The sequence below is a fragment of the Mesocricetus auratus genome, unplaced genomic scaffold (assembly GCF_017639785.1).
Source record: "Mesocricetus auratus isolate SY011 unplaced genomic scaffold, BCM_Maur_2.0 Super-Scaffold_100694, whole genome shotgun sequence".
Lineage (NCBI taxonomy): Eukaryota > Metazoa > Chordata > Mammalia > Rodentia > Cricetidae > Mesocricetus > Mesocricetus auratus.
The window spans coordinates 529,363-542,218 of NW_024429268.1; the positions used below are offsets into that span (position 1 = coordinate 529,363).

General features: G+C 47.2%; 1 protein-coding gene across 1 annotated transcript in view; it reads right to left on the reverse strand.

Moving 5' to 3' along the window:
• Positions 1–12,856, reverse strand: part of Cntnap2 (contactin associated protein 2) — a 2,029,549-nt gene that overhangs the window by 114,748 nt on the left and 1,901,945 nt on the right. Inside the window, exon 21 of the mRNA XM_040740424.1 lies at positions 6,173–6,266. Within this exon, the coding sequence (XP_040596358.1) occupies positions 6,173–6,266 (94 nt within the window). The remainder of the gene's footprint in view (positions 1–6,172; positions 6,267–12,856) is intronic.

The window sequence follows — 12,856 nt, forward strand, 5'->3', positions numbered from 1 at the left end:
CTAGGTGTGGAATTGAGTTTAATCTGTATTACATTTCACCTCATTATTTGTGTCTCATCTTTCTACCTTGTCAAGGTACATTTAAAAGGTTTCTGTCATCCTGAACAGGAGATCATTCCTCTCAAGTGTGGTAGTATTGTCTTTATTTCAAGGCATGATAGAACTATTGGGAATGGAGAACAGATACAGGGATCTGTTCCATCTCCTTCAGACTCACAAAAATCTGGGATATCATTTAAGTAGCAAATGATAAAAAGGAGACACAACTTGTTCTGATGGATTTTCTACTTCATGAGCCTTTCCTAGTTGCAGGTGGTGGTGGGGAGAAGGGAGGGGCTGACTTCTGGCTAAAGGACCCAGGATTACTGGAGCACCCATGCTGAAATTCTGAGGCAGAGGCAGACAGACCAAATTCTCATTTTTGTTTCTGCTCCCATTGTGAAACTCACACTGTTCCTGATGAGGTCTCTCTCTTCTCCTATCCTTCAGGATGCCCTTTCTCAAGCACGCTCATTAAAGGGCTCAGTGGGAAGCCGGATTTATTTATTTAGACCTGTCTCCTTCTCCTTTTATTGGATCACTTACTGTTCAGCAGTTGACCCAGTAAAGCAACAACCCAATAGCATGGGTCTCTAGGGGTTGTCGAACCTTTGGAGCGCATGAGATATCTGTTGGGAGCCCAACTCACCTTTCCAGATGAGTATTTACATTATCTGGAAAATGAGAAATAGCTTGTTTCTCATTGAACTATATGCTGTGTTCAAAGGGAAACTTAGAAATACCCCCTGAGTCCTGCCTGAACTACGTGATGACACAGTTAAAGACTACAAGCTTGACAAGGTGGCGAAACGCAGCCTCCCCCAGGCACTCATACATCCTTGTTTTGGCTCTGTGACTTCTTTGCTTCCAGCGGCAAAATTGTGTCTTCAGTCTATCGGCCGTCCTCCTCGCTTCTCCACTGCCCCTGAGGGTGCAGGTGTTACCAGCCGGCAGAGCCTAGGCCATGGGCCAAGCACGGGCCATGCTTTTCCTACACTAGCTTCCCATGGAAGCCAGCTGTGTCACCTTAAGCTAGTAGTTCTCGAATGGTGGTAATTTTGCCATCCTGGGACATTTGGTAGTGTCTGGAGAGTTTCTGGTTGTCACAGTCTAAGGGTGCCGTTGTATCTAGTGGGTGTGGCTGGCGAGGCCGCAGTGGTCTGGGGGTGGTGTTGGGAGGAATGCAGAGAGTCTTGAACATACAGTGTGTGAAAGGGCGGTCGACACACAGACAGCATCCAACAGTGGTGGTAATACTTTCATCCGTTGCGCATCAAGCCCTGTGCTGATAAGCCCTCTTTCACGTGTTGCCAGATTAATAGCAAAAGGGTAGTTCATTTACTTCACAAGCACTCTTTAAGCGTTTGCTTTATGTTGGACTGGGTACCACTGATACATCAGTTTTTTTTTAAATGCCCACAATCTTTACCTTCAGAGAACTAACAACTCAGAAGCAGATGTGTGATGTGTGACTTTTCCTTGACGCGTTTGAGGCAATCCAGACTCTGAGCGGTTAAATCACAGAGAAGTATTAGCACAAGAGGACCAAGATTTCTTTTTTCACAGACACCTGAATTCAAGTCTAACCAGCTGTGCCGGGTTCCTAGGCCGGCATTCTTTCTGGTTCCTTATAGTCAGATCTCTGACTAAAGTGAAGCAAATCACGCAAAGCAAAACAAGCAAGCAAAACAAAAGGCTCCGGCAAAGGACAAGGCTGTAAACCAGGTGAGGACCGCCCTCATCTCTGTGCTGACCTTACTGTGTGTCACCACACGCTACGTCTCCACAGCTGCGTCACCACACACTACGTCATCACAAGCTGTGTCACCACACACTACGTCATCACAAGCTGTGTCACCACACACTACGTCATCACAAGCTGCGTCACCACACACTACGTCATCACAAGCTGTGTCACCACACGCTACATTTCCACAGCTGCGTCACCACACACTACGTCATCACAGCTGCGTCACCACACACTACGTCTCCACAGCTGCGTCACCACACGCTACATTTCCACAGCTGCGTCACCACACACTACGTCATCACAGCTGCGTCACCACACACTACGTCTCCACAGCTGCGTCTCCACACACTACGTCATCACAGCTGCGTCTCCACACACTACGTCATCACAGCTGCGTCTCCACACACTACGTCATCACAGCTGCGTCACCACACACTACGTCTCCACAGCTGCGTCACCACACGCTACGTCATCACAGCTGCGTCACCACACACTACGTCTCCACAGCTGCGTCACCACACACTACGTCTCCACAGCTGCGTCACCACACGCTACGTCATCACAGCTGCGTCACCACACACTACGTCTCCACAGCTGCGTCACCACACACTACGTCTCCACAGCTGCGTCACCACACGCTACGTCATCACAGCTGCGTCACCACACACTACGTCTCCACAGCTGCGTCACCACACGCTACGTCATCACAGCTGCGTCACCACACACTACGTCATCACAAGCTGTGTCACCACACACTACGTCATCGCAAGCCGTGTCACCACACACTACGTCATCACAGCTGCGTCACCACACACTACGTCATCACAAGCTGTGTCACCACACACTACGTCATCGCAAGCCGTGTCACCACACACTATGTCATCACAAGCTGCGTCACCACACACTACGTCATCACAGCTGCGTCACCACACACTACGTCTCCACAGCTGCGTCAGGGCCATTCATTCTCATGACTATCAGTTCAGCAAAGCATTCTTTCAGTGCTGCTCCTGTCTTGATCTAGATGGATCTCATTGATCAGTGAGGATGAGGGCCGATTTCTGGTGGACCGGCTCTCTAATGAGATCGGGCCACGTTCAGGGTGGCGTGACTTCAAAACCACCCTCCCACACGTCAGACGAGTCAGCCCTCAGTCTCACGTGCAAGCGGGGATAGTAATGACAGAACCTGTTTCACTGGGCCGTCGCGATATTCACCCATCGCATTCATGTACGCGGCATTAGATATGTTGCAAAGTTTGCCTTCTTGCTTCGCAAAATCAAGATAAGGCCTTTGAAATGCAGAAAATGACTAGAGACTACCAACAAGAACAGTGTAGTTAGAACTATACTTGACATCGGGTCAGCGTGTTATTTTTAGGACACAAAGTATTAGAGGGTAGCTACTTAGTTATTTGTTCACACTGTACAAACAATCTAGGTCCTGACAGCCAATACACCGCGGCTCTCATTCTTGTTTTCCAATTCCACCTTCGCTATGGATCGCCCTTTCTACTAGTCAGAGTATGCAGCCTTTCCTTCTTGGTTTCTATGCTCGCCTAGTGGCCCAACTGCCTCACTGAGCAACAGGATGGAAGTGTTCCTGGTTCTAAAGAAGGGTCTCTCCCACTTCCTGGCATGTCACAGAAACCTCAGTGCCTGCTGGTCAGCCTTAGCCTTGCATTTCTCCATTTCTCCGTCAGTTCGTGCTGTCTGCCTTTCTCCTCTTCGTTTCTGTGTCTCCTGTCCTAGAGACAACAGCACATCTGTCAAGAGCTAGTTTCATGTCTTCCTGCCTGGCTTCAGGTTTGGTTCTGCTACTTGTCAGCCAGGTGGCAGTGGGCAGCTCCATTATGTATTTGTACCTGGGTTTGCCACCTACGAAGGGAGCTAACAATCTCCACTCCTTCCTGGGTTAATACAGCTGATGTGCTTTAAGTGGAGTCTATGGAGGCGAGATGTACCTGCCCGTTATCGCTTTCAACACAGGTTCAGTCTCCTGCTTGTTCCTCATAGTGTGACCTTGCAACCATATTTAATTAATGCTCTCTGACGGATGTAACCAAGTCACGATGATGAAGCTAACCACATTTTTCTTATAAAAGGTAAGCTGTTTCTCTCTCTCTCTCTCTCTCTCTCTCTCTCTCTCTCTCTCTCTCTCTCTCGTAAAGGCTCTTTCTTCAGAACCAGAGAAACCCCAAAAAGGCTTCCAGTAGCACTGGCACTGTATTCTCAGCCTACCCAGTAGTTTTGGGAGTCTCAGAACCAAACAGCGACGTGGGAGACCCTGCTGAGTTGACTTTAGACGGCTTGTCTCAAACATGTTAGTGATGAACCAGTCTGCCTCCATCTTAGGCTTGCAAACCATCTTACAGTAAAGGCAAACACATTCCTGTTTATGTTAAATCTGTTTTTCAAAGATTGGGTTATGCCCTACCTATAACCTTAACTATAAATGGCTCTGTATTGCCTGTTCCTGGGAACGACAATCATGCCTTTATTTCAAAAGGTTTTTACGGTCCCCGTGTGACCACCTTGCTATCATGCTTTTGTTGTAACAAAAAAAAAAAAAAAAGAGTTGTAACACCATCTTGCAACCCTACCTTTGTTTCAAAAGGTTGCTATGATTACCTTGCTCTAATTACCTTGTTTTGACTGACTTGTTATGTTCTTGCTTTAATTAATTGATTGCTTTGATTCATTTGATGATTTGGGTGGGTGGCCTTTTTTCCTCACATCTTTGGGATTAATAGAAGGTCACCCTGGTAAAGACAGATTAAGTTGTGTTTTCCAGGTAACCTTGCCTAGCTCTAGTTGGTTGAGGCCCCGTGTTTTAGGTCTGTATAAATGATTGACAGGCAGTCTTCTGACATCACAGGACCCCAGATTCCACTCCCTGAGCACACTAACAGGGCCATGTTCAGAACACACATTCCGTGAAGAGCTGTGAAGACAGTGTTTGCTTATGCAGGCTACGGATGACTTCACCCCTCTGGACCACTGATTACCGGCCCTCACCCAAGGACACCCGTTTCCTTATCTTATCAAAACCCCTAAGGCTTATCTTGGGGAGGTACACATGGCTTCAGAGGCTCCTTTTCCTCCTGTCTGGCTGCCTTGTGAGTGCATTCAGTTTCGAAGAGCTTGTGACTTCACAAATTGGCATACTATGTAATAGGCAAAGTGGCCTGGTGAACCAAAATTGCCAGTGCCCACTGGACAAAGTTACCCTTCCCTGAGTCTACGTGTTAACCACTGTGAACGGAAGGGTCCAGAAAAAAAATAAGAAAAAAAGCCACACTTACATCAAACATCCTAAAGGCTTATTGAGTCATGAGAACTTTGTGACTGTGAGCAGCTGGAATGTTGCCGATCCAGAGCCAAGCTTTTTTCTCCAGTCCTTTTCCAAGCTATCCTTTATCCACCTAACTCGTTTTCACTCAGGCATAAAGCTCAGAATGCATTGACAAAGCCTTCTTTCGCCAACCCCACAGTTAAGTACACCAATAGATAAAACATATAACGGAAGTCCCCATCAACTTGATGATGTCCCACCCATGCGTCTGAGAAGTGCTTCTATTTGTGACACGTCAAAAGCTCATGTAATTATTTCCACATTGGAATATGTTGTTTGGGGCAATCTGAGCCGTGACCCCTGGCCTCAGTCATGCCTCTGTGGCTCAGGTAAGTGATCTTTTATCCCCCTTGAGATGTGGGCTTTCCTCCATGCGGACACTGACACCTGCTACATGACAGAGATTCTCACAGGAAAGAGGAATTCTGTTGGCTTCATGTAAAACACTAAAACTATTTGTGAGCAGAAGCATCTGCCTTTTCATGTAGATAACTCCCATTTCCTTATGGAAGGGAGGGGCAAGGGTGGTTATAAATTCAGTCACGTGTAGGGGATGAGTCCGCGGCTTCATGACCTTACAATCTGCAAATGGCATTAGACATGGTTCTCAGGAGTGATTCATAGGGAAGAAGTTAAATTAAATGTGCAAAGGCAGAGAGGCCTTTAATACCCTGAAGAACAAATTTTACACAGGGAAGCTGGGAGTTGATAATTGCATCTTGCTTTATAATAGATGCCGTATGACACTAGTTCCATTTCAGGCGATGTCTGAGGATGCCTTCTACGCTAACCTTAATGTATGTCACAGGTGTAGTCGGCAGCCTCGATGCATCGCGTGAGCAATACCCCCCCAAAGAGGATTTTGTAACACTCCTGTGAGCCGCTGTCAACACCACCGAGGTTTCCTTGTACAAGGATGCTCAGGGTTGACCTCCCTAAGAGAGGTCAAATGCAAATTCACACTTACTACAGCGTAAGACTTGCGTCAGGTACATTCTCAACACCGCACTATAAGAACCAAAGACTTACCTATAACTTTTCCAAGGAAGAGTGACTTGGGAGAGTTGAAGAGCGTGTCAGAGGAGCTGGGCAGATGGAAACTCAGAGCAGGATAGTGGTCGAGCTGCGGGAAGAACATGAGACTCAGTTAGAATGTCACTGTCCCAGGAGTGATGACGTCACTCCTGGAACCTTGGTTTATGGAAACAGTTTCAACAGCACAGGATCTGAGGTCCAGCCTGAGGAAATGGAGGCTATCTCTTCCTCCAAGCTGAGTGGTTTGCTGGCTGGGTTAGGATCCACCCTCGTTTTCATAGCATAGACCTGCTTGATTCTCGATCTCCTGTGCTGACCTCTGGGCTAGACTGGGCTATCCCTGTATAGTTATGTTTTAAAAAGGATTCTCTGGCTAAACTTTTTACTCCACTTTCTGAAGCTGTCTGCTTACAGACCCTCAGACACACCCCACCCCATCCCATGCTGCAGTTCAACATGGCCACATTGCTTTTCATAGGAGAATATATATATATATATATATATATATTTTTTTTTTTTTTGCCACAGTTAGTATCCCTAGAGGCTGGAGGGTGGTGGTGGGTGAAGGGTACTTGCCCTCTGGTGGAATTTGTTCTTCCTAAATGGAGGAGAGGAAAATCCTCAAAGGTGACTGTTGGAGCAATGCGCATTTCTGATCCCATTCCCCACATGGGAACGCAAACAATGGAGTCACAGCATCACAGACCATGACTCTCATCCCTGGGTTCCCACACATGGCATCTTATCCTGGCCTGTCCTTTAAGGACAGATATGATCTTCTTGTGCTTCCCCAGCTGTGAGCTCTTAGAACTTTCTAGGCTTCTCTGCGAGGCACTCACTCTTTAGAAGAGAGGTCTACACTGGTTCAGGGTGTGGGACAGATTTGGGTCATAAGGAAGCAAGCTCACCCCCTCACCCCACCCCACTGCATCCCGTATTGTTCCTGTGGAAACCCTGTGGAGTGCGCCGAGGAAGGAGTCAGAAACAGCAGCGACTTGTCGGGGTGGGGTTAGGGAGGTGGGGTGGTGGGCTGCATCCCATTGGATGCTGGTACGCTCCATTGACAATTGGCCATTTCAATGATCAATCCTTATTACCACTTGTCTGGATCCTTCCTAACAACTTAAAGATGATTAACTGTCAGAGTTAATTGTTAGAGTCTACGTATCTCCTGAATTTTTTGAGATTATGACCTTTAAGGAAGTGGTACTGTTAATTTTTGTACGTTGGAAAAATGCACTAAAATGTATAACTAACGAACATTTATTCTACCCAGAGGATTTTTTTTTTTTTTTTTTTTTTTTTTTGCCTATTTTAACTCTACTAGAAATGCCACGGGACCATGCTACTCTGCTTCTGCCGAGAAGTACCAGTGACCTGCTTTGGTGCCCTCTGATGGCACACATGGGTAACTGCAGCATACCTTTGTTGGAATCAGTATCTTCAAAAATGCCAAGGTTGACAAAGGAAACGCCAGGATTTTAAAAATTAATCCCTTTAGCCTAGCAGTGGGTTTCCTGGGAGCACTCGGTATCCCTTATAGTGTAAAGTATTTTGCTAATGCACTTAAAATGGGTGAAGCAGTACATATCCATCACAGAAAAATAATAATGTAGGCTTTCAGGAAAAAAAATCACCTTGTGATAATTAATGCTAATTATATCCTTTCATCTGTTTCATAACTAGGTGGAAGCCAATTAATACTATTTTATTTTAAGCTCATGGGTGTTTTGCCTGCATGTGTGACTGTGTACCAGGAGCATTCAGTGCACACAGAGATCAGAAGAGCCCATCAGATCCCCTAGGGTTGGAGTTACAGAGGATTGTGAGCTACCACGTGGGCGCTGGGAATTGAACCAGAGAGGTCAAGACCAGCCTGGACTACAGTGTGAAAGCAAAGCAGAACAAACCAAAACAACCACAAAGTGGAACAGAGTTCTAAGGGCATGCTAAATTGTTCCAATCTGTATTACCTGCTCAGTTAGGAGAGTGTCTTGTCACAATTAAAATATGGCAAATGCAGACCTTTAACGGTCATGGGGTTTAGCTGGAAGGCAGGAAGGAAGTTCTTTAATGAAGAAAACCGTGAGAAAAGATGATAGGGGAAAAGAGAATACAGCCCACGTCTCTTCCCAAGAGAGGTGAGAATCCCGCTGCCTCATCCTCCGGCTCTCTCTCGCCCTTTCTACTCTCCTGTTGGCTGAGAAGGAAGCTATAGGTGTTGGCGCAGAATTGCGGTGAGCAGGACAGAGAAGGGGACGAGCAGCTGCCAGGAGGACGGCCAGTAGTTTGTCACAAAGCTATGCTGCCCCCAGCTAGGCTCGAAGGGCTTCTCTGTGGAGCAGAGCCACACCAGGTTCCCCATGGCCCTGGCAGGACGGGGAAGGACGGGACGGCGGGTGAGAGTGAAGAGAAGGCACCGTGACACTTAAAACAGGCAGCGGGAATGATGTAGGGGAGGGATGATGAAGGCGGGCAGCTTCTGGAAGCCGAACAAGAGGAAGGAACCGGTCCTCCTGTGGGACCTGGGAAGCAACAGGCCACGGTGGCTTTCAGAAGCAACTACAGCGCAGCACCCATCGGATGTAAGGATGCAGGGGTGCGTCCGTCCGGAAGGTGGCGCCTTTGAGCCCTTGGCTTCGGCCGAGCACACGGATGCCAGACTACCTACAAGACTTGCAAGAAAAAAAAAGATCTATGTGGCTTTAAGTCTCTAAATTTGTGCTCTTATGTGTGTTATTATAGTGTAGTAGGAAGCCGATATAAGGGCATGAAAGACCCTGTGCAGCCCCAAATCTGAGCAAATACTCTATTTCCCAAACTATCTAGTAACAGCTCTGTCCCAGGACAGCTTACTCCCCAGGCTCAGGAGGAGATCCCAAGTGGATAAAGGAAATTTTACCTCTAGCATTCAGCGTTTGGAAACCCTCCACCTCAGTCCTCCCTGGGACATGCTTTGTCATCTTTGGGGAGGCTATATCTTATGCTCTCCCTTTATCATAGTTTCTTTGTGTGCTATACTCTGTGTTTAGCGGGCCGCATGAGTTCCTGTCTCTCGTTTGGACTCGGACTGCTGTGCCTTTATTTGGGAAGATTTGATAAACCTGGTTTTTTTCTGGGAGAAAATCTGGGTCAAGAGGTCTTTGCTGGGAATGGGGTGCTGTGGCACTAGCAGAAATAACAGGGGCAGCTGTTGGGCAATTGTGGTGACCAAGGCTCTTCTAGGCTGTCCGTATACGACTTTATTTCATAGATATGAAACACTGCTATTTTTACTTCCCTGGCATTGTCTTTAAAAGCTCAGGGTTGCCAAGAGGGGAGGGATCGACCTGCTTAGCCCACTTGATGACAGAGACAGAGACAGCCTGGACAGCTGCAGACACCGTCTTAGTTAGGGTTTCTAGTGCCGGGGTGAGACACCATGACCGTAGGGAACTTGGGAAGGAAAGGGGGTTATTTCGGCTTACATGTCCATATCACAGCCCATCATCAAAGGAATTTATTACAGGAACCTTACATGTCCATATCATAGCCCATCATCAAAGGAAGTCACTACAGGAACCTGGAGGCAGGAGCTGATGCGGAGGCCGTGGGGGAGTGCTGTTTACTGATTTGCTCCTCAAGGCTTGGTCACCTTCCTTCCTTCTAACACCAGGACCATCAGCTCAGGAATGGCACTGCCCACCGTAAGCTGCCCCTTTTACGTCAGTCAAGAAAATACCCCCACGGGCTTGTATACAGACCAGTGTGTTGGAGAAATTATTTTCAGTTGAGCTTTCCTCTTCCCAAATGACTAGGCCTGTGTCAAACTGACATGAACTAGCTGCCACAGATACAGTCTCCTCGACCGAAGCTACGTGGCCCTGTTAGTCAGGAAAGAGACTCGGTGTCACCTGCAGTTTGAATAGCTACACTCAAAAGAGAATATGCATCAAACCCGAAAAGACCAGAAAAAGCTAAACCTGAAAAGCCCAAGGAAATGACGTATCGTTTGGCTGGAAGCGCCAGGTGGCCGCCTCTTCTCAAATGAACCCTGGTGCATTGGCCACGGTTAAGTGTAATAATTTCAAGGTAATTTCTTTAAGGTCCATGTGAGCTATTTTGCTGAACATTAAGCTGGTGGTCATTTTCCTGGCAGTTAAGAGGCGATAAGAGATTGTGTAATAGAGTCTCATTAAAATTAAAGACTGTGACTCCACGTGCCCCAGGACAACCTTAAGGGGACACTAATTTGTTCAACATTTACCATTAAGCCATTGAAAGCATACTGATGCTGGCTGGGCCTCGTGTTCTACACAGGAATGTAAGGCTTTAATGTCCTTGTGGGTATTCGTGTGCAGGTTCAGTCCATTTCCAGTTTTTAAGCCACAGTTTGCATTGGCAGAGTTTGAAGGGATTTCATCGGGCTGTTTGTGTTCGAGGGATGGAACAGAGAATTTAGGAGAGGGACAGATAGGAGGGGGGGGGTGAGGGAGAAAAAGAAGTATTAATAAAGCCTGAGATTTCTTTCCCTCTCCCTGATGCTTAATTTTAAGCAACACTTAGAATCAAATCAGAGATATTGAATGCAGAAATATTCTATTCACTCACACAATTATTCATCCATTCATTCACTTTTTCATTTAGATGAGACAGTGTCTCATGTATCTCAGGCTGGCCTTGGACTTACCGTGCAGTTGAAGGTGACCTTGAACTCCAGTCTCTCTTTTGAGTGCTGGGATTACAGGCACATGTCACCACACCCAGTTTATGGTAGTGCTGGGGGGTGGGGAGTGAAACCCAAGGTTTCAGGTGGGGTAGGCAAGCACGCTACCAACTGAGCTACACACCCCCAGCCCAGAACACACCACCTTAATGAATGCTTTTGATTTTAAGTTGAACATAAAGACGGAACAGAGAGGCAAGGACAAAGTGGGTAGAAACTCATATTCTATACATATGCCCATCCTTTCCAAACCTCAAACTCCTGCAGACTTCAAGGAAGACAGTGTGTGTGGAGTGAAGGTCATTCCATCCCCTCCCATCTTAACCCATAGTCTACCGGGAGCCAGAAGATGGGGAGCATCTAGAGACTGGGTTTATCCACTAGAGAGAGTAGGGAGGAACAAGACTTGTCCACAGCGTCAAGACTGAGCTCACCTATGGTTTTCTGCCACCTTCTGACTGTAGAACCAACCTGTCTTCATTAGTAGAGAAGACACAGGGTGGCGCTGATCACGGGTCCACCACCAGCTGTGGTGCTGCGGCCCCATTCTCTTCCCCCTGGAGACCATGACTTCTTGAGGACAAGGAACACACCCCACTTATTCAATGGCACACATGGTTGCTAAGTGGTGATCCCTGGGCTGAGCAGGCAGAGAGGAAATAGTCCCCGATGGTGGAGCCCTTGAGACACCAACTCACCTCTAGACTCTGGTGTCTTTTTGTTTTTCTGAAGCCTTATCTGTCAGTCTCTGATTCACGGGGAATGGGCTTGTTACTTCATGGGTAATCACATAAGCTTTAGTAAAAGAATCGCTGGATGAAACATGTTGGTGTGTGTGTGTGTGTGTGTGTGTGTGAAGCTAGGGTACCATTTGTTCTTTGAGAGAGTGTTATACAAGTGACTCAGTTGACAAAAGCTCTTGTAAACTGTTAAGGACGTCAGGTTGGAGTGAGGAAGCCTGGTCCACCTTGAAGATAACAACAAGAACAACAATAACAGCAAGAGCTCCTTCTGGGGATCTATATCTTCATGCCCCAGGATACTCCTCACTGTCCTGAGAATCTTGAGCTCAACATAACCAGCTTCTGGAACCACATAGCTGACAACCCCACACCCTTCACTGTGGGGCCAGTATGAAAACTTCCGACTAGCCATCACCTGTGTGGCCATCCTGCCAGACTATGGCCCTGGAGGCATAATCATTGCGGGAGGCACATTGTCTCCCATCTAGACTTGGTTTGGGCCTAAGCTGCTTCGGAGTCCAGCTGACTTAGAGAAACACTTCAGGAGAAGAAAAGAGGATGAGAAACTTTCATCTGTGGCAGACTTGATAACAGGTGAGAGTCAGTGGGAGCCTTTGCCATTGGGTTGGCAACAAGGGCGTTTGGGTTAGGTTAGCTGCTTGGATGTATAATAGTGCTTGCCTTATGCAGGGGAAACTCATGGAGCACTGCAGCTAGCCACAGGTGGACAAGCCAGGAGACAGTGAATGACCCTGGGGGCACAGAAGGGAGAGTGGCATCCTTCTAGAGTAAAGAAAGACATGGGATTATCTCCCCCTTCTTCCTGTCCGAGCCTACTTGGCTCCTTTCAGTCCTCCACATGCACCGTGCTGTCTCAAATATGTTTCCAGCATGCTTTAAGTACAGCATGAGATTTATATTGCAGAAGACTTTGATTTAATTAAACGAGGCCTGAGGTGGCCAGGGTCAAGGCAGACGGTCCACCTCGAGAGCCTGTTTGTCCTCAGTCTATACATGCGTTTCTAAGGGTGAAAACACGTGGCGGTGGCGCACTTTCTCCAAATACAAACTAGAGGGCATCGTGAGAACGCAAGAAGGAAAGTGAGTCCGTCATTCAAAGACCATGCCTTCCATACCATCCCGGAGAAAAGATGGCTAACAGGACCTCGTCTCTCTTCTATGGAGCCATGGGGTTTATGCCTTCTTTTTTTGTTTTATGATGATCCTTGG